General features: G+C 37.1%; 2 protein-coding genes and 1 pseudogene across 2 annotated transcripts; 1 reads left to right on the forward strand and 2 right to left on the reverse strand.

The window, feature by feature from the left end:
• Positions 1-971: 971 nt before the first annotated feature.
• LOC122742950 (ubiquitin-conjugating enzyme E2 C-like) lies at positions 972-1,879 on the reverse strand. The gene has a single exon (XM_043987559.1). It carries the CDS (start codon positions 1,795-1,797, stop codon positions 1,336-1,338), a length of 462 nt encoding a protein of 153 aa, XP_043843494.1. The 5' UTR covers positions 1,798-1,879; the 3' UTR covers positions 972-1,335.
• Positions 1,880-2,544: 665 nt separating this feature from the next.
• Positions 2,545-20,482, reverse strand: LOC122742948 (short-chain dehydrogenase/reductase family 9C member 7-like). Its single transcript, XM_043987558.1, has 4 exons — positions 20,029-20,482; positions 18,222-18,374; positions 12,058-12,188; positions 2,545-3,792 (listed from the first exon to the last, which is right to left on the reverse strand). The coding sequence occupies exons 1-4, from the start codon at positions 20,393-20,395 to the stop codon at positions 3,442-3,444; spliced, it is 1,002 nt and encodes a 333-aa protein (XP_043843493.1). The 5' UTR covers positions 20,396-20,482; the 3' UTR covers positions 2,545-3,441.
• A 433-nt stretch (positions 20,483-20,915) lies between these two features.
• On the forward strand, positions 20,916-21,881 carry LOC122739313 (annotated as a pseudogene).
• The last annotated feature ends 205 nt before the right edge of the window (positions 21,882-22,086 follow it).

The following is a 22,086-nucleotide window of genomic DNA, read 5'->3' on the forward strand; positions in this document are numbered from 1 at the left end:
TAGACTCTAAATGGCCCCTTAGGCAATGTTACTCTCTCCTATAGAGGAGATTTACAGCCCTGATATTACAATTTAAGTAAGGGTAAATGATTTCCTCCTACATATTTTCTTTTTTAATACTTCATTGATAACTTTTGTTTTTATATCACCTGGATTTTTCCTTGTATGCCTCCCTATTCAAGTTCCCAGAGAGCTATGCCTTTTAACAAAGAACTTTTAATAAAATGAAAAAGAGGAAAAAATAACCAACACACATCAACACATTGAAAAATGCTCTATGTGATGCTTAACACCAGTGGACCCTGAGTTCTGCAAAGGGGCAGGGAGAAGTGTCTTCTCATATCCATTCTTTGAGATAAAATCTGTTTTTTATCATTTTCCAACATTCAGTTTTGATTGACTTGTAGTTGCTCTTCATTTACACTGTTGATATCTTTATGTATATTCTTGTCCTGGGCTCTACTTGTTTCACATTGTGTCAGTTCATGCAAGTCTTTCTATGCTTCTCTGTACTGATGGTCATCATTTCTTACAAGGTAGAGGTGTCTGGCACACCATCTAGAGGTTGTTTATAGGAATACCAGGAAGACAATGTCATTGGTCCTAAGGCATTTGTAAGGGATATGCATTAGATAGCTGATGAACTTACACTCAATTGACCCATGGATCAAAGATTAATATATTTAATTCACAGCTATAAATCCGTATATTTACAATATTTATTTTGCGGGGCACGGGGGGTTAAGTGACTTGCCCAGGGTCACACAGCTAGTAAGTGTCAAGTGTCTGAAGCTGGATTTGAACTCAGGTACTCCTGAATCCAGGGCTGGTGCTTTATCTACTGCACCACCTAGCTGCCCCTGAAATTTTCTTAATGGCAATTAATGTACCCAACTACTTAATATAGTTTTCTTAAAGGTTTTCTTAATGCCAAATTATAGATTGTTTGTTCTATGTAGGAATATAGGTTGGCTGGTTTAATCAGATAACCATTACAACAAAAATGTACTATAATGACAGTGTAATTAAGCCATGGTTAATGTTATATTGTTATTAGCTATTAAAGATAATTCAAAACAAAATGAAACAAATTTATTTATACATTAATGTTGAAGGCTAGACTAGAGTTTAAAGAAAAAGGAAAACAGTATGATACAGCCCTGTACAGAAGAGAGAAGACATGTTAGGAGGAGGGGGAAAAGATGCACACACACACATACACATATACACAAAATGAAAGGAAGATAGGCTGAGTAGCCATGGTCAGGTCTCCTGGCTAATCACCTGCTTCATGTAGGTTACCAGGAGGTACTTTTTAAAGGCTGTGGGGTTTGTCTAAAGTTCAGTAGCGTGTGTTTTCAATGGGCTGTCAATGTTGGGTTCTCCCAACGGTCTCTGGATAGATAGTAGAATGGTCCTGACATCATAGAGAGCTGACCACTTGTCCTTGAGGATGTCCAAACAGATATTGCCTTGGGTGTCCACATTAGGATGGTAACAAGGTATGACAAATTTCACAATGGAAGAATTATATGGGTAGCCACTGGAGAATTCCAGGGAGAGCTTGTACTTCAGGTCTTCATATACTGTCCCAGCAACCCCATGGATAGTCCCAACCCATTTGAAGAGATTGTCTGACTCTGGGAAGGCAGAAATTCCTTTGTCTCCAGACATCATTAGGGTCATCAATTCCTGCTGTAACTTCTTGCCCACAGATCCGCAGGCCACGCCCACCCCAGGCTTGGCCCCCTTAGAGGAGGAGGTAGCACTGGCAGCAGCCAGGTTCTGCAAGGCCATGGGGACCAGAAATAAAGAAATAGAAACTCCCTGGCACAGAAGCCTACATTTTTGGGGGGGTGGGGGGCAATGAGGGTTAAGAGACCTCCCCAGGATGATCCATTTTACATTTTGTAATGCTCTCTTTATTTTCTTTTGTCCTAAATTCTTTCCTTATCCATAAATCTGACAGATAAACTATTCCATGTTCTTAATTTCCTTATGGTATCACCCTTTATGTAAAAATCATGTAGCCATTTTGACCTTATCTTGTTGTGAGATGTTGGTCTATACCTAGTTTCTGCAATACTCTTTTCTAGTTTTCCAAACAGTTTTATTTTTTTGAAATAATGACTTTTTTAGTCCAAAAACTTGGATCTTTGGGTTTATCATATATTAGATTATCACGGTCATTTTACTATATTGTAGGTCATTTACACCTAATCTATAACAATAATACACTACTCTATTTCTTAGTTCCAGATTATTTTGATAATTACTGCTTTATGATACAATTTGAGATCTGGTACACCTAAGCCATCTTCTTTCACATTTTTTTCACTGATTCCCTTGATATTCTTGAGCTTTTGTTCTTCCAGATGAATTTTTTTTTCCTAACTCTATAAAATAAATTTTGATAATTTGATTGGTATGGTACTGAATAAATAGATTAATTTAGGAAGAATTGTCACATTTATTATATTGGCTCAGCCTACCCATGAGCAATTAATATTTTCTAATTGTTTAGATCTGACTTTATTTGTGTGGAAAATGTTTTATAGTTGTGTTCAGATAATTCCTGGGTTTGTCTTAGCAGGCAGATTCCCAAGTATTTTATATTGTCTATAGTTATTTTAAATGGAAGTTCTCTTTCTATCTGTTGTATAGAAAAGATCCAGGAATTTCAGTGGACTCTCAGCTCCACATGAGTCCATATAGAGCCCCCCAAAACTAATGCAATCCTTGTCCACACTAAGAAAATCACACCTCCCAGAAATATTCTAGGTGATAATGTAGCACTGCATTCTGTCCTAGTCAGACCAAATTTGAAGTCCTATGTTCAGTGCTGAGCTCTATATTTTAGGAGGGACATTGATGAGCTAGACAAGGTCCAGAAAAGAGCTACCAAAATGGTGGAGGGAGAGGAGTAGTCCATGCCATACATTGATTGAAGTTACTTGGCATGTTTAGCCTGAATAAAAAAGAGGATCACATCATTATTTATTTAGCATGTTGAAAATTCATTTATTTTAATTAAATGTGTGGTCAGATATTTGTTCATGTTTCAAAAGTTGTACAAAACTGACATTTCGGCTCTGAATAAATTACATTTTCATTTTAGTGGCTTTAATAATTTTAAAAAATCTATTTTCAGGGGGGCAGCTAGGTGGTGCAGTGGATAAAACACTGCCCCTGGATTCAGGAGGACCTGAGTTCAAATCCAGGCTCAGACACTTGACACTTACTAGCTATGTGACTCCGGGCAAGTCACTTAACCCACATTGCCCCGCAAAATAAATAAATAAATAAATAATTTTTTTTAACTGAAAAAAAAATATTATCAGGCACCTTGGCTATTAGATGCCAGACAGTATGATCTTTTAGTGTTTTTCTATTTTTGATAAGCGAACTATATAATTGCTATAGTATTTTTAATATTATTCTTTAAGGCTCTTTATGGAATGATTTACTCATGTAGGAAATAAATAAATCTATTAGGGATGCTGGTAAGTAGTAGAAAGCATAGACCCAACATTTTTCTGTAAAAGTAGTAACAGAATATCTAGCTTTTGGCTGTTTATTCAGTAAAGCATCAATTATAGCATCAATAACTTCTTTTGAGTCATGTTTTCCATTTTTAAGTTTTCTGTTCACTCTGTTAGCAAAGAGTTGTAGGTATTCTTTACTATAGCTTGCTTTAGTTTCTTCATCAAATTTATTCCAGTATTTTTCCACATCATATAGTTTCAAAAGACTAGTGGCAGGAGAATAGTTTCCTGGTTCAATAAGAGAAACCTGAAAGATAAAATTAGGACATTCAGATTTCATGAAGTTAATCAAACACCAATCATTCATCCACATTCTCCCCTCTATGTGAAGGGCTTATTAGGCTTTTGTGAGAATAAACAGTGTAGTTTACTGCTTTTCTCAATACAGTGGATTCTACTTTATGATACCATTTTTCAGGTTTATTACTGGGCAAGGAAATGAAAGATATACTAAAACTATGATAATGGTTTTAAATATTTAATCCATTTAAAGCAAATGCATAGGAACAATGAGAAAGATTGGAAAGGTCGCCCCAGAGAGGTGATTATTGGACTTTTCTAAAGACCATATTTTCAAATGTCTAGCCAAGATGGCTGCCTTAATAAAAGACTCCCCCCGCCCAACTTCCATACACCTACTCTATCCAAAACTTGAAGTTCACACTAGATGAAATAATGATCAAGAAATTCAATGAGAAGCCATAGTGACTTCTTCCAACTCACAACTGCACAAAAATCCTACAGAATCAGAATTTTATATTATAAAGACATTGTGAAATTGAATAATTTGAAAGACTTAAGATTTCTGATCTTAATCATCATTGACCATGATTCTAGAAGACCACTGATAAAGTATGTCACCCATTTCCCAGACAGAGAATGGACTAAATATATAGATTTTGTTCAGTTGTTTTTCAGTTGTACCTGACTTGTGACTCCATTTGGGGTTTTCTTGACAAAGATATTGGAGAGGTTTACCTTTCCTTTTTTCCAGCTCATTTTTTCAGATAAGGAAACTGGGGCAAACAGGATTAGGTGACTTGACAAGGGTCACACAGATCCTAAGTACCTAAGGCTGGATTTAAACTCAGTTCCTCCTGATTCTGGGCCTGGAGCTGTCTACTGTGTCATAACCTCCCAAATATGCAGAATGAGACATATTTTTTGACATGGCCAATATGAATATTTATTTTGCTTGACTATATGTACATTTGTTAAAATGATTGTGTTTTCCATTTTTCTGGTGGGGAGGTGGTAGAAGGGAGAAAATATACATATTTAATATTTTTTAAAAGAACACATATATTTTTAAGTCAGCTTGAAGACCGTGGTCAAGTGAAGACAACCAAGTTGGCAGACTCCCAAAGTGATGGATGAGAGACTCATAGCCTCAAAATTCTAAGTCCAGAGGCATTAAGAGGACACCTTTAAGAAAGTACAGTGTGATCACACAACCTCAACCTCAGCACATTCAGAAACCTGTGGTAGGGATCTTGCAAATCCTGGGAAGTAGTAACCATCAGTGTGGTTTGCCTAGGCTCAGATTGAGATGGCTTAGGCCAAGGCTACTTGTACTCTGTTGAGATGCCAATGTGGACCATGAAGATACAGCACTATGAACCTCAACAATTCAGGTGGGGTCTAATCTCAGGAAGAACAGATTAGTGCAAGACTGAAGGTAACCCTGGGAAAGACCAAATAAGGCCATAACCATAACTCAAAATAATTACAGGAGGTGGATTCTGGCCCTATCGCAAAGTCCCAGTTCAGGAAATAAAGATGGGGAGATGAGTAAACCAAAGAAAACACAAAGTAGTACCAAAATATTGTAACTCTGGAGGTACTACCAAAAGCAGAATGTAATTCTCAAACAAATGCAAGCAGATACTTGACCATCTCTTGATTTCCACAAGGACTATATGACTATCTAGAAAATATAAAGTAAGTGCCAGGAAGAAAAAAAAGAACAAAATCTCTTCAGGAAAGAATTGGAAAAAAAGAATATATAATTTAGAAGGAAAAGAGGTAAATTTAACTAAGTAATGGACTTCTTGAAAACTAGAATAGATTAAATGAATGGAGTACATGAGACAGCAAGAATTAACAGAACAAAATCAAAGGATTGAAAATATCAGGAACTATTGACCCAGAAAATAGGTCAGTGAAAGATAATTTAAAAATAATTAATTTCTATGGTAACTATGATTTTTAAGAAAGTCTGGACATTATATTTCAAGAAATCATGAGTGAAAACTGTTCATATCTGGTAGAACCAAAAGGCAAAGTAAAGATAGACAGAATTAACTGATGACCTTCTGAACAAAACAAAAGTCCCAGGAATGAATGTTACAGCCAGAACCTAGAGCTCTGGCTCCCATGTCAAAGAAAAAATACTGCAAACATCTAGGAGTAAGCAGTTCAAGTACAAACTAAACAGTCAGGATCATATAAGATGTAGAATCATCTACTAATAATGAGAAAATATTGTGGAATATAATATTCTTTTTTTTCTTTTTAAAGATGGTGGTATATACTTTATTTTTTTGAATAAAAATATTTTATAGTTTTGAGTTCCAAATTTTATCCTTCCTTCTCTACCTCTCCCCCCTTCTTGAGGCAGTAAACAATTAGATATGGTTTATACATGTGCAATTATGTAAAATATTACCATATTAGTCATTCTGTAGTCAAATAAAAGAAAAAAATGAAAGAAAGTGAAAAATAGTATTCGTCAGTCTTTGTTCAATCAATATCACTTCTTTGGAGGTGGTTAGTATGCTTCATCATTAGTCCTTTAGGATTGTCTTGGATCATTGTATTGCTGAGAATAGCTGTCATTCATAGTTCTTCATCAAACAATATTGCTGTCACTGTCTGCAACATTCTTCTGGTTCTGTTCACTTCTCTATACATCAGTTCATATAAGTCTTTCCAGGCCTTTCTGAAATCATCCTGCATGTCATTTCTTATAGCAGCATAATATGGAATATAGTATTCTAAAAGACAAAAAATTTTAGCTTGCAACCAAGAACTGCTTTCTTTGCAAAGTGTTGAGTATCATTCTACAGGGAAAAGAATCTTTAATGGAAGAGTGTTTTTTATGATCAGGTTAGGTTGTTGTCTTTCATTCTCAAAGAGGAACAAAATGACATCACTACATTAGAGTCAAGTTACAGCGTGTCCAACTGTGACTGACCAGACCATTATGAGCCTGGAATGCTCTACCACAGGTCAGGCACAAATAATCCATGTGAACATTGGGTTGGATTCTTCAAATATGCACATCTCACATTTGAACTCAGGTCCTCCTTAATCCAGGGCTGGTGCTTTATCTACTGTGCCACCTAGCTTCCTCCTCTTATTCCTTATCAATACTAACCCCTCTACCTGCACAAGCAATCCCATTCCATTCCATCTCTTCCAACAGATTTTCCCCTCTGCCATCTTCACTCTATCTCTTGTCTGCAATCTTTCCTTGTCTTCCCTGTTCTTTTCTATTGCCTGCGTACATTTTCATGACTCCTCTATCCTCAAAAAAACCCAAACAAAACAAAACCACTCACTTGAATCTTCCATTCCTTTTATTGCCATATCTCTTCTGCTCTTTGTAGCTAAACTCACCGAAAAAGCTATCTACAGTAGGTGCCTTTACTTTCTCTCCTCTCACTTTCTTCTTAATCCCTTACAATCTGGCTTCTACCTCAACATTCCACCAAAACTACTCTCTCCAAAGTTACCGGTGATGTTTATTTGCCAAATCCAATGGCAATTCTTATTCTTCTTAACATCCCTGATGTCTTCATTGACACTGTCAATCATCCTGTTCTTTTAATTACTTTCTTTTTTCTAGTTTTTCAGGACAGTGCTTTCTACTATTAGACTACTACTTGGTCTTCTTGACTGATTATCATGCCTTCTAACTGTAAGGATCCTGTGGTGATTTTCCTAAAGCACATATACAACAATGGTAACCACACTACTCAATAAACTCTAGTGGTTCCCTATCATTTTCAAGATAAAATACAAAATACTCCATTTGGCATTCAAAGCCTTTTATAACCTACCCCACCCTAACCTTTCCATCTTCTTATACCTTACTCCTTCCCATTACTCTTCGATCCAATGATACTAGTCTCACTTCATCTCTCCACTGGAGCCATTTTTTTCTGCTTGTCCCCAGTGCTCATCTCTACCTATTACCTTATGTAGCTTCCTTTAATTTTGTTTTTGTTTTTGTTTTTTAGTGAGGCAATTGGGGTTAAGTGACTTGCCCAGAGTCACACAGCTAGTAAGTGTTAAGTGTCTGAAGCCGGATTTGAACTCAGGTACTACTGACTCCAGGGCAGGTGCTCTATCCACTGCGCCACCTAGCTGCCCCGCTTCCTTTAATTTTAATTTAATTTTTTGTGGGACAATGAGGGTTAAGTGACTTGCCCAGGATCACACAGCTAGTAAGTGTCAAGTGTCTGAGACCAGATTTCAACTCAGGTCCTCCTGAATCCAGGGCCAGTGCTTTATCCACTGTGCCACCTAACTGCCCGGGCTTCCTTTAAATAATAAATAAAATCACATCTTCTACAATACAAGCCTTTCCTAGTGCCTTCTTTCTTTTGATTATTTCCTATTTATTTTGTATGGGGTATACAGATGTTCAGGAAAGACTAGTAGTTCTGGTGGAGGGTTGCTGAGCCCTTTTCAGGAGTATGTGAAGACTTCTCTGAAGGAAGAGGTTAATATGAATAATTTGTTCCAACAGGCCATGAAGGTGATAGAAGTGGGTGCCATGGAGCATTTAGAGCTTGGTTAGGCATCAGAGATACCAAGGTCCTCCACTGCATCCTGAGACATCAACAGTTATCTTGACTTGGACTCTAGTGACTCTAGAAGTAAGGCCAACAACTTTAAACAACTCTGCCTCACTTAAACCTAATTTTCGTGGTAGTCAAAAGAAATCACCCATGCTATTTTACCATTTTTACCTATCTCTGAATCATGTGGTGATGGGCATATAACAAAGAAGCAGGTGTGGATATATTGGGAGTGGTAGTCACAACCCAGCACACAAGTGGCCCAAGGCATAGGGTTGTGAGAAAAATCCATAGGGATTTGGCAGATACTCAAAGGGCCCACCTGGAGATTAATATAAACTGATTGAATTAAATAAAAGTGATTGACTTTGCTGACTAGCCTACTTAAAATTAGATTGTAACCACACCTGGCTAGCCCTTAAGAAGGTACTATTGTCAGAAGCTAAGGACTTTGAACTCAACATGAGACCACCTTCAAGTCCAGTGAACCAATGGTTTTGGATGACACTAACCAATCAGCTTGAAGCAGTGTGAAAGGACTGCCTCTCCTCTGGTGGTTGAAGCAGGCTCATGGTGGGGGGACTTGAGGAAGAACCAGACCAGGCTGGAGCTGTAGGCTAGATAGGCCTTTTCTTAACTTTCTGAACTCCACATGTTCTCTTTTTACTAATACCCAATATGCTTTAATAAATGCTCAATGCCCAAAGACTGGTGCTAAAGCTTCTCATTTAAGGTGACCACACATTAGAATTTTAGACATCACAGTTAGATTTTTTTAAGCTTCACAGGGTCATCTTACTGGACCAAAGCAGCAGTGGGATTCTCCAGCCCCTGGGTGTCTAAGCAGCTTCTTCAAAGTATCACACTGTTCACCTTTGGACATGAAGAAGGGGCTAGAAGAGATGCCCTAAAAATTGTCGGCTTTACCCAACCCTGACCTGGCTACTGTGGCAGGCAGGGATCCCAACCTGAGGTTGAAACACAAAAATGTACAAACACATTTTCAAAGATTATTTCATTCACCATTGATACATGGAATGTGTGCACACTTTCAGACAACATGAAATCCAGGAGACATGAAAGACTAACAGCTCTTGTTGCAAAATAACTCAGCAGGTATTACAAATATCAGCCCTGAGTGGAAACGGCTGGCAATGAAAGCCGGCTTACCAAAGTCAGAGCTGGATATGTATTTTTCTGGAATGGCCACAGTGATAAGAAACACCATGAAGCTAGAGTAGGTTTCACAACTAAAACTAATCAAATCAACACACTTGTATGTCTCTCTGAAGGAGTGAATGACAGGCTCATGTCAATGTAATTGCCACTCGCAGGAAAGAACCACAGCACCATCATCAGTGCCCATGCTCCCACCATGACACTGATGAGGCCAAAGAAAATGTTATGAAGACCTGGAGAGCCTCATCATCAATGTGCCAAAGAAGGACAAGCTTATAAATATGGATGACTTTAATGCCAGAATAGGCATAGACTGTCAGACATGGCAACAAGTGTCCTTGGGAGGAATGAAGTCAGAAACAGCAACAGCAATGGTTACTTACTACTGAAGACCTCATTATCAACACTGTCTTCTATTTGACTAAAGGCAATAAAACTGAATGCACACACCCTCACAGCAAACATTGGCTCTTACCCTGTCATTGTAAGGAGAAGAAACAGGCTGGATATGAGAGTTACAAAGGTGACATGTGGTTCAGAAAGTTGGACCAATCATAGGCTTATCCTTTCCAAGCCAAAACATTCACATTCAACAAAAGCAACAGCCCCAGGGCAAGACAATCACCAGAACAATTAATGCGAAGAGATTAAAGCACTTCTCTGAGTGTGAAGTTTGTTGCTAACTTGTCAGGAAAGGTGAGCATACTATCTATCTCCAGAGAAAGAAATTATATTGATTGAATACAGACTGAAGCATGCTATGTTTCACTCTTTCATTTTTTCCTTTTATTCAAGTCTTCTTGTACTAAAATACAGATTTGGAAATGTTTTACATAATTGCATATGTATAATATATCTCATTGTTTACCATTTCAGGGAGGGAAAGGGAAAGGAGAAAGAGATATAATCTAGAACTCAAAACTTTAAATAAAAATGTTTTTGAATTGTAAAAACAATGTTTTTACACATAATTGGAAAAATGAAATAGAAAAAAATTGAAACAATATAAATTCTAAATGTAAATGCATTGAATGGAAACTTGATCTAAATTGATAAAGGAACATTTAACTAAAAAAGAAAAAAAGAAGCAAGAATGCCCATTATCACCTCTATTATTCAATATTTTATTGGAAATTCTAGCAATAGCAATAAGGGAAGAAAAGGAAATTGAAGAAAATAAAATAGGCAATAAGGAAACAAGACTGTCACTCTTTGTAGATGATATGCTGGTATACTTAGAAAATCTTAAAGAATCAACTAAAATACTACTTTAAAGTATTAACAACTTTAACAGTTGCAGGATACAAAATAAAGCCACAGAAATCATCAGCATTTCTATATATTACCAACAAAATTCTGCAGCAAGAGATAGAGAAATTCCATTTAAAAGAACTGTAGAAAACATAAAATAGTTTGGTGTCTACCTGCAAAGACAAATCCAGAAACTGTGTAGACAGAATTACAAAACATTTTTCACACAAATAAAGTCAGAGTTAAACCACTGGAAAAATATCACTTGTTCATGCATAGGCTGAGCCAATATAATAAAAATGACAATTCACCCTAAATTAATCTCCTTATTCAGTGTCATTCCAATCAAACTACCAAAAAATTATTTCATAGAGTTAGAAAAAATAATAATAAAATTAACCTGGATGAATAAAAAACTCAAGGATATCAATGAAAAAAATGTAAAGGAAGGTGATCTAGCCATACCATATCTCAAAATGTATTATAAAGTGGTAATTATCAAAACAATTTGCTACTGGCCAAAAAATAGAGTTGTGCATGAGTGGAATAAGTTAGGTATATATTACATTATAGTAAATTATTATAGCAATCTAGTATATGGTAAACCAAGAGATCCAAGCTTTTGGAATAAAGCCTCATTATTTCACAAAAAGTGCTGGGGAAACTGGAAAAGAGTATGACAGAAACTAAGTATAGACCAATACCTCATACCATATAACAAGATAAGGTCAAAATGGGTTCATCATTTACACATGAAGGGTAATACCATAAGCAGATTAGGAGAGCATAGAATAGTTTATTTGTCAGATCTGTGGATAAAGGAAGATTTGAGGACCAAAACAAACATAGAGAGCATTAGAAAATATAAAATAGTTAATTTTGATTATACAAAATTAAAATGTTTTTGCACAGATAAGACCAATGCAACTATAATTAAAAGGAAAGCAGAAAACAGGAGAAAATTTTGCAGCAAGTATCTCTGATAAAGGACTAATTTCTCAGATATATAGAGAACTGAGTCAAATTTATAAAAATGCAAGTCATTCCCCAATTGATAAATGGTCAAAAGATATAAACAGGCAGTTTTCAGATGAAGAAATCAAAGCTATCTATAGTCATATGAAAAAATGCTCTGTCACTACTGACTAGAGAAAATGCAAATTATAACAACTCTGAGGTACCACCTCACACCTCTCAGATTGGCTAATATGTCAAAAAATGGAAAATGATAAATATTGGAGGGGATAGGTAGAAAAATTCATAAAATTACTTACCTTAACCCCAAATTTTTTTAGTTCAACCCTTAAGATATCACCACATTTTTCCAATGCAATTTTTGACAAAGAATAGGAGGCAGTTCCTAATCCTATATATGCATTTATACTAGACATGAAGACTAAACGTCCTAAAAGAAAGAAAGGTCACATTTATCACAATCAACTCAAAAAATGTACTAAGTGCTTATTATGGACAGGATACTACATTGCTCATTGTGAAGAACTTAAAATAAATATACACTATGTACCAGCCTGTGGGATATCATGACTTTAACTGTATGGCCAGGTCATATAAGGAAAGTTGCCCTCTAGTCCACCCTGCTAGGGAATCTGGTCTCTCATTCACCGTTACATAAGGGGAGGTATGTGCACTTGCCCATCTTCCCCACACACTGCCATATTGTTAGCCAGACTGGATATGTGTAAACCTGGCCTCTCTCCTGTATGCTTTGTTTGCCCTTCCCTATAAAAGGGGTCCTTGAGAGTATGGCAGTATAAGGATTTAGGAATCCATTTTATCTGCCCTTTATTGTGGACTTGTTAGATAGGGATTTGGGATCCACTTTTGTTCATAGGCCATCTTCGACTTCTGCTACCCATGTGTGAGCTGCTTATAATAAATCTTTATTATTTGCAATACTGGCTATTCTGGCCTCAATCTTCAGTATCTCTTTTACCTCAGCTTACAGGGGAATTTATTCTCCTGAGCCTTTCCTGGGATCCAACACAGTCATTTGGAAGCTTATAATACATCTGGAATAATAAGATTTTTAATAAAAGATATTTTATATATTTTCCTAGATAAACAAAAGATACATATATATGAATCAAATAATTTAGAAAGGTATACAGTAAGGTTTAAAGAGTTTAAGACAGACAAATAAATATTCTTCCATATTTTGCTAAAACTGTATTCCCATGATCAGTCAATTTGGGGACTTAGGGCCAATTCATTTTATCCTGGTGCAAAAAATTGTTCATATATTCAGTCGATATTTATGAGCTATGCACTACCCTATGGGAGATTTATTTGGTAGAGATTCCTTATAAGAACTGTATCATGGCATCATATTTAGCCTTTTATTATCTAGAAAAGATTATTCCTATAATTAAGCTGTTAAAGGGAGTATTGGCACACCGATGTAGGTGAGGCTTCCTGTGTAGATTCTCCTAGACAATGCTGTTCCAAGCTGACATTTTGTGGACTGACTAGCAGTAGGAAAATCAAATGGATAATGGGGCATAGGGAGTTTTAAGAATACCTTTAGTAGGGATGCTATAAAAGTGTATCCAAATTCTTTCTGAATTCCTGTGTTCAAAACCAAAAATATTAGAGTCCTTCCAACAAAGAAATTCTGAGAAAAGGGATGTCTACTCTGATTTTTTTTCAAGATTTATTCCCAGTTACTTTAATCAATGTGCTCTTTTGATTTGGAAACAGCAGCAAAATAAATAAAAAATATATTTAAATGTTTTTATTAATACAAATGATTTGACTAGAAAGTTCAGAGGTGACAAAGTGCTTAAAGCTTGGCTGATGATAATAAATTATATTTGGATTATGTATTACATTTGGATAGTTTCACATAAATAATCTGCTCAATTATTTAATTATTGTTTGCTTTGCTGACTTCAAAGGGGATTTGAAGTAGTCTACAAGAATACAAGTCTACAATGTACAAGTATATATAATGGGAAATAGCCTAATTAGGGATAAAAAAGAAGCAGAGGGAATAGATATTTATTGTTGTTCAGTCATTTCAGTCACATCCAACTTTTCATGACCCCATTTAAGGTTTTCTTGGCAAGGATACTGGAGTAGTTTGCCATTTCTTTTTCCAGCTTATTTTACAGATGAGGAAATTGAGGTAAACAGGGTTGAGTGATTTGCTCAGGGTCACACATCTAGTAAGTGTCTGAGGCCACATTTATAAGTAGGCCCCACACTTTGACCCGTGTTTCCTGATAGGTAAAGATTTCAACCCTTTAAGTTATTTTGAGTCAAAGACAAAAGCAAACAAACAAAAAACCCCCAAAGCCACAACCTAGCAACAACAATCAAGAACTATGTTATCCTCTTAAAATAAGATGCTCATCTTCCTATTTCCTAGAGCAAGAAGACATAATCCAGTTCTCCATATAATTGTGTCAAAGGGTTTACTGTAGTTACAAATGAGGGAAAAATAGTTTTTCTTGATACAACTTAAGAATATTCTTGCTTCTGCCACAAAATCATTGAATAATCTTTCATTATGATTTTAGCAGTGGTGTTTTGATTGGGGCATAAAATCACTAGCAACCCAGGAACTGATATTAAGCATATGCAGTCTGGCCCATACATAGCCTGTTGTGGTTAAAGGTCCACAGTATATTGATAAACAAAGTAAAGAGATGAATTGGAAAGAATGAACTTGACATATCTCAGTTACACCTCCAGGGCTTCTATCCAATGAATATCTACATTAAAATTATTTTTGGAGTAACAGTATATGAAAAAGGATAAAATAGAATTTGATCAGATCTTGGTTAAAAAATAGTAATTAGACAAGATAATGAATAATGATTTATATATTAAAACAAGGCACCTCAGTAAAATAAGTTATTATGAACCTCCCCTGACAGAGTTGAGAAAAGTTTGTATCATTGACTGATCTTTGTAAAAATGAGACTGTACTAAGCTAAATCCCATTGCCTAAGAATATCAACCATATATATTTTGTGACAATGTTAGTCCCAAATAATTAGGAAAGACCAATGTAGGCAGCAGATGCTTTCTCTTTAGGTAGAAGAATTAATAATCAATAGGTAGTTGTAGCTTAAAAACAGCTATGGGTACCATACTTGCATTACCCAGATGCCAATAACAGATTGGGGATTGTAAATTTCAAATTGATGCAAAATAACTCCCTTCTTCCTATTCTCTTTTTTGAAAAGTTCTATAAAACTCAGTGCCATATTTGGTTGGTATACCAATTCAGCCATTTTCTATGATGTGGTTTGAAAATTCAAAAGTAAGATTGTCATTTGTACACTTGAGTTCCAGTATAATTGCTGGAGGATCTTGCTTCCTTGTTTTCTGACTTTGCTGACACTTATGTAGTACTTTCATGTTTATAGAGCTTTTGGACTATCTGTTATCTTCCAGATCTCCAAGGAATGAAGGCTCAGAAATGGGAGAGTCCAAAGTCAAAGACAATAGTTAAAAATCTAAATAATCAAAACTCAAATGCCATAAAACAAACCAAGCACACATATAAACAAAACAACAAACAAAAACCATAAAAAGAAGAAAAGAGGCCAGTATTTTTTTTTTCTACTGGGATTGTACAAAGTCAAGTGCTATGATTTTATCCATTTGGGAAACTCCCAGTGTGGAAACTGCCTCCACTGATGTTAATCAGTAATTGTTTCACAACTTATAGTCTTAGGGAGTTGTCTGGGACCCTGAGAGATTAGGTGATTTGTCTGTGGTCACAAAGCTAGTATGTATGTGAGGAAGGTTTTGAACTCAGGTCTTCAGACTTTAAGTTCACCTCCCAGGCCATAGACCCATAACTAACAACTTTGGCATCTAGGGCAAGTGATACTACTTAATGTTTTAATTCCTGATCGATTGATGAATTAACTAGCATTTATTGAGTACCTGCAGTGGGAATATAAAGACAAAATGAGTCATTGCCGTCAAGGTGAAAATAATACAAGAAATAATAAAAATAAATTCAGTTCAAGCTCAAGGGTGTGCTGGAGCCAACTTTAACCAGCTTGGGAGAGCCAAGTGTTAAATTTTCAGCAATTAATACAAATCACCCCTTGATTTATTGTTCTATTGACTATCTAGACTTAAAGTGTTAATAATGCAGATAAAACTTAAAAGAATATCCCCAATGTAAGTGTGATCTTTGTGAAAGTAGTACAGTATATGACATCAATTTTTTTTAATATGTGGTTACAATGTAGCACTGGTTGGGCATTTAAATTCATGTTAATAAATCACAATTATGTCAGCATTTTAAAGGGTAAATCCATACACACCCCTCTCACCCTGCTGATTGTTAAACATTTATTATCATACCACTGTATTACTCTATAAAAATCACTTGATCTCAGCAAGAATGCTCCACAAAATGAAGTCATCACCAGATTATGGAGGCCTGGTGACTATGAGCTGATAATATATTATAATAGTAACAACAATAACAATAACAACTGACATTACATATTGCATTAAGATTTTCAAAGTGCTTTCCACCAATTATCTCATTTGAGCATGTCAACATTCCTATGTTCACAAATACATCAATACTTTCAATACTTTTTATTTTTTTGGCGGGGCAAAGAGGGTTAAGTGACTTGCCCAGGGTCATACAGCTAGTAAGTGTCAAGTGTCTGAGGCCGGATTTGAATTTAGGTCCTCCTGAATCCAGGGCTGGTGCTTTATCCACTGTGCCACCTAGGTGCCCCATACATTAATACTTTAAAGATGCTGATGATCTGGTAGCTTCATGTTTCAATTAATTATTCTTTCTATCTAAACAGAAGCAGTTTGGCATAATGGGTAGATGGTTGGCTTAAGAGTTAGGAGTTCAAGTCTCACCTGTGACACATGGTGGCCATGTAACCTTAAGTCAATAGACCTCTCAGCAACTCCATGCAAGTCTTTAAGACTAAGAATTACAAAATAATTGTTGATTTGCATTGAAAGAGGAGATTTTTTTTTGCTAGTTTCCTAAACCAATAAAATCTCAAGTCCAGGACAGAAAACAAAATTAGGTGCTAAATTTGTAGTTAGCATTTTTACACCAGTTGAAGGATCTTGGGTTACATTTCTGGACCCTTAATTTTTTTTTTCGGGGAGGTGGGTGTGGAGCAATGAGGGTTAAGTGACTTGCCCAGGGTCACACAGCTAGTAAGTGTCAAGTGTCTGAGGCTGGATTTGAACTCAGGTCCTCCTGAATCCAGGGCCTGTGCTTTATCCACTGCACTACCTAGCTGCCCCTGGATCCTTAATTTTAATTCCATGAGACAGAGTGACTGTAGTGATGACTAGTCTCAGGGATGACTGTGTATGCCAACAATCCTAATCTTCTTTCTCCCTCAGACATTTTGCTACAGTTGGAAGCAAGTGGATCTATTGAAAGCTGCTGCTTCTCCTCTGATATACATCCATTTTTTAAAAAGTTATAACTCAAGAATCACCTTTTAAAGCACCTATATCTTATTACCTCATTCCACATTAATAATTCTCATACTTTTCATTCCACAGAATATTTGCTTGCTTTGTTACGCTTGGTTTGTAATAATATCTCTCTTTTATGATTCTCTTCCTCCCACACTATGCAGGGCATCTCAAAAGTCTTAGTGCAGTTTTAGGCTACTAAAGATTAAAGCTGCAAGAAGAATTTTGAGATACCTATTAGGGAAAAGCTCCATGAAACCAGGGACCATGTTTTCAACTCCTTTTGTATCCTTAAAGCTTTTATTAGAATAATAATGGGGGCGGCTAGGTGGCGCAGTGGATAAAGCACCGGCCCTGGATTCAGGAGTACCTGAGTTCAAATCTGGCCTCAGACACTTGACACTTACTAGCTATGTGACCCTGGGCAAGTCACTTAACATCCATTGCCCTGCAAAAAAAAAAAAATAGAATAATAATTTATGACGTTAGTATTCATTCATTTGTGTGATCGGGAGATAAGAAGCCAGATTGACTAGTTAATTCCTGACATTCTTTGACATAGTTGGTCACATATGTTTATAAATAGAAGTTCATCCAGGCTAAGATGTGAAAAAGAAGTCTTTTTTTTTATTTTAAGTGAGGTAATTAGGGTTAAGTGACTTGCCCAGGGTCACACAGCTAGTAAGTGTTAAGTGTCTGAGGCTGGATTTGAACTCAGGTCCTCCTGACTCCAAGGCCTCTGCTGTAGCCACTGCACCACCTAGCTGCCCCAAAAGTCTTTTATTTTAATGATAAAATAACTGTTGAATTACCATTTATGTTACTTGATCTGAAAGAGTAAGCTCAGACATGGAATCTTGGACCCCTCAATTTTAGACAATTTGGTTTTCCTGTTGTATGGTATGTAAATGTTTAAAAGTAATCTCTCCATTACCCAGAGCCCTGACTAGCATCTATTTGACAATAATGAAAATATGAGACTCACCTTGACTCTTTTTTATAAGAGGAAGAAGTTTTAGAGTTGTCCTGATACTCCCCAAAACATTGACATCTATAACTTTTTTTAATTCATCGAAAGGTATCCATTCCATCTCCCCACACACTGTTAGACCTGCATTGTTTACTAGACCCCAGAGACCTAGGAGCAAATAATATTTTTAAATAGGAACAATTGAAGAGAATCATTATTTATAAAAAACAACACTATTAGCCATAATGACACTCTTGTGAAAAGTTATATTTTCCACCTTATTTTTTATTCAAGTTTTTGGAGGCATTGTCATATGACTGAGGAAATTAAAATTATTCTGTAATCATTTGATAATTTATTCTACTCTATAATTAACCCTATTCTGTATTACTACCCCATTTTGTATAATTGCTCAAGCTAATTCCTTAGTTGCTGAGGTAAGCTCAAGAACACAGCCTTTCCTCTTAGCAAAGATACTAGAGTGGTTTGCCTTTTTTCTTCTTCAGCTCATTTTACAAATGAGGAAACTGAGGCAAACAGGGTGAAGTGACTTGCCCAGGGTAACACAGCTAGTTAGTGTCTGAGGCCAGTTTTGAACTAAGGTCTTCTTGACCCCAGGCTGAGTGCTCTATCCACAGAGTCACCTAGCTGCCTTCTAGGCATCGGGGAGTATGCTAACTCAGATCTGCTAACAAGGCCTGCAACTTGCTGAAAAGGGGTCCCATAAAATAATTAACATTCCTGAATTGTCAGAGAAAGGTGGCCCCACATGGGGATGCAAGCTGGTTCTCTTTAAAATAAACGATCATGTTGTCCCCACCCCCATTATGCTGTCTACCCTGGAAATAGGACATACTCAACAGAGGGAAGGCAATAGACATAGGAGGAATTGGGAAAGGTTTCCTGTAAAAGATAGGCTTTTTACTACAACTTGACGAAAGCGAGGGAAGGAAGGAGGCAAAGATGAGGAGGAAAAGCATCCTATGCATAGGGGACAGCCAGTGAAAATGTTCAGTGATGGGTTGTTATTAGACAAAAATTCACAAATTAATCAATCAATAAGTGAGCATTTAATTAAATCACTTAATCTTTCTGTAACTCAGTTTTCTCATCTGTAAAGTAAGAGTCGGACTTGGTGACCTTGTTTTGAAAGTCCTTGAGCTCCAGCATCTATCAAATTATCAAACATTCTTCTCCTTTCTATTTGGAACCATACTGGAAGGTCATGGAAGGTGGAGGAGGTAAGAGGGAAGAAGAGACCAATTTCATTCTAATTAACTTTCACACAAAACCAGTTCTGAAAAAGATCAGTTCTTCATGGGATTGTTGTGAGAAAAGTGTTGTATGTGACAAAGACACATCAGTCAACAAACATTAGGTGCCTACTGTGTGTCAAACATTGTTCTAGGCACTGGAGATATAAGTATCAAAAAACCAAAATTGTTCCTCCTCTGTAGGAAATGTATAAGAGATGGATGAAAGAGATCTGGTAAGGAGATTCAGGGAGAGAAAGAACATTTCTAGCCATGTTCCACCACTCTTTTCCTCCCAAGGACAGGCTATAACTGTGAACTTTAGACTGGGAGAAATCCCAGTGGAACATGCTGATACTTTCAGTCTTAGGAAGTACTACTTTCCCCTCCACTCACCTTTCTCCCTGAAGCCTTGGACCCAGACATTAGTCTTTACTCTTACCTATAAGCAAATCCTGCCTGGGTGCAAAGCTAGTACTTCACATTGTGAGGACAGGTATCAGCCTTCAGGGTATCCTGAGGGCATGAAATAGTTAGGGATCTTCTCTAAAGTAAGGAAAATATTTTACCCTTTTCAGGCAGGTTTTTCAGGAGGAAGTCCTTGGCATTAACCACATCTTGATCCTGAGTGACATCGAGTTTGAAAACATGCAGACGATGGCTAGGTCCTGCCTCCTGCCTCAGACTTTGTGCTCCTTCCCCATCTGGAAAGAGGCAAGTAGCAAACACGGTGAAGCCAAGATGGAATAGTCTCAAGGCCAACGAATGACCAAAGCCAGTATCACAGCCAGTGATGAGCACTGCTTTGCCAGTTGGATCAATTCTTTTCTGATGAAATGATACAAAGAATACAATTTTTCTCCAGGCTAGCAGTAGTAGTCCCAGGAGAATTACCCAGAACAAGTAACTCCAGTCATGCATAAACTCTAATGCCATAGGGACAGCAAAGAGAAAGAAATTGGGGATTCCAAACAGCCTGACTTCTCTCCCTAAGGCGTGTTACAACATAGAGAAATGGACCTTCCTTATACCATTTGATACTAAAGCTCTGCCAACTGAAGAACAGAATAAGCCAAGTGTAATCTCCTCCCCCAACCCCTTCCCAACAGTGGAGTGCTTGTTACAGGCTGTACTAGGGCATGTAAATAAATAATCTTTGGAGATAAACCCAAAAGAAGACAAAGTGAAGTTAGTGGATTTTCTCTCAGTAATATTAATTATTAATATTGACTAGCCTTCCCTAGAGTCTAAGATCTCTTCCAATTCTAAATCTATAATACTAAATAATACTCCCCCCCAAAAAGGGTGGGGGTAAACTCAGTTCAGTTACCAACACCTAAAGTCAAAATCCACTTGTTAAATAATGCCATGGAATTTTGACAAATATCTATATGACTTTAGAAAGTGACCAAAAAAACAAAGTGACAGAGGAGGCTCCAATGACCCTGGCGGAGCCATTGCTGAGCTGAGGGGAAGCCAAGCAAAGTCGCAGGAGATGGAGTCTCAGCCGCTGCTTCCACCAAAGCCTTGGGAGACTCGAAGGATCTTGGGGCCAGAATAGGACTCGGACCCGGCCCCTCCTTCCAATCTGCTGATTTGAGTCCTTATTTATTGACAAGACCTGGGCAACCACCTCTTTGTTTGTTTGTTTTTTTTAGTGAGGCAATTGGGGTTAAGTGACTTGCCCAGGGTCACACAGCTAATAAGTGTTAAGTGTCTGAGGCCGGATTTGAACTCAGGTACTCCTGAATCCAGGGCTGGTGCTTTACCACTGCACCATCTAGCTGCCCCCAACCACCTCTTACAAGAATATCCTCCATCAGTTCTTCCAAGGCCATCACAGCAGACAGGAAACCAATCTGAACAAATTTAGGCCCGCTTACACTTCGTTTTCTTCTTTTATGGAAGCTACAATCCTTACAGTTATGGATATGGTGGGTTAGGGTATAACCGGTTCCATATGGATGATCTTCCCCCCAGCAGATTTGTTCAGCAAGCTGAAGAAAGCAGCAGAGGTGCATTTCAGTCCATTGAAAGTATCATGCATGCATTTGCTTCTCTCAGTATGTTGATGGATGCCACATTTTCAACAGTTTTAGAGCTGATTTGGATGTAGTCAATAATTTTTCCCAATTGAAAATACATTTCATAAAAGTGTTTTCAGCTTTTGCATTAGTTAGGACTATACGGCATCTCTACAGACGGTTACAACAGATGATGGGTTTAAGAAGAAGCTCTGAGAATGAGGATTTATGAGCAGAAAGTGAAGGCACTATGTATGCCTTGCCTTGGCCCTGAAGATGGAGCAGCTAATTCAGCAAAATCTTGGCCAATATTCTTGTTCTTTACTGTTATCCTTGGGGGTCCTTATCTCATCTGGAAACTGCTATCCACCCACAGTGAGGAAGTAACAGCTAGATGACTTTTGATCTCCTCTCTGCATATATGTGCATGCATGCATGTGTGTGTGTCTATATTTTTTAACCATTGATTGACATAGGGGGCTCTCAGGAAAGAACTGCCTGCTTCTAATGCAAATCAGAAGTTCAGCAATTGCTCAGCAACTTACAGATACTAAGAATTGTCTCAGGCACTGAAAACCAGCCCAGGGTGGCACAAACTCTTTG

The sequence above is a fragment of the Dromiciops gliroides genome, chromosome 2 (genome assembly GCF_019393635.1).
Source record: "Dromiciops gliroides isolate mDroGli1 chromosome 2, mDroGli1.pri, whole genome shotgun sequence".
NCBI lineage: Eukaryota > Metazoa > Chordata > Mammalia > Microbiotheria > Microbiotheriidae > Dromiciops > Dromiciops gliroides.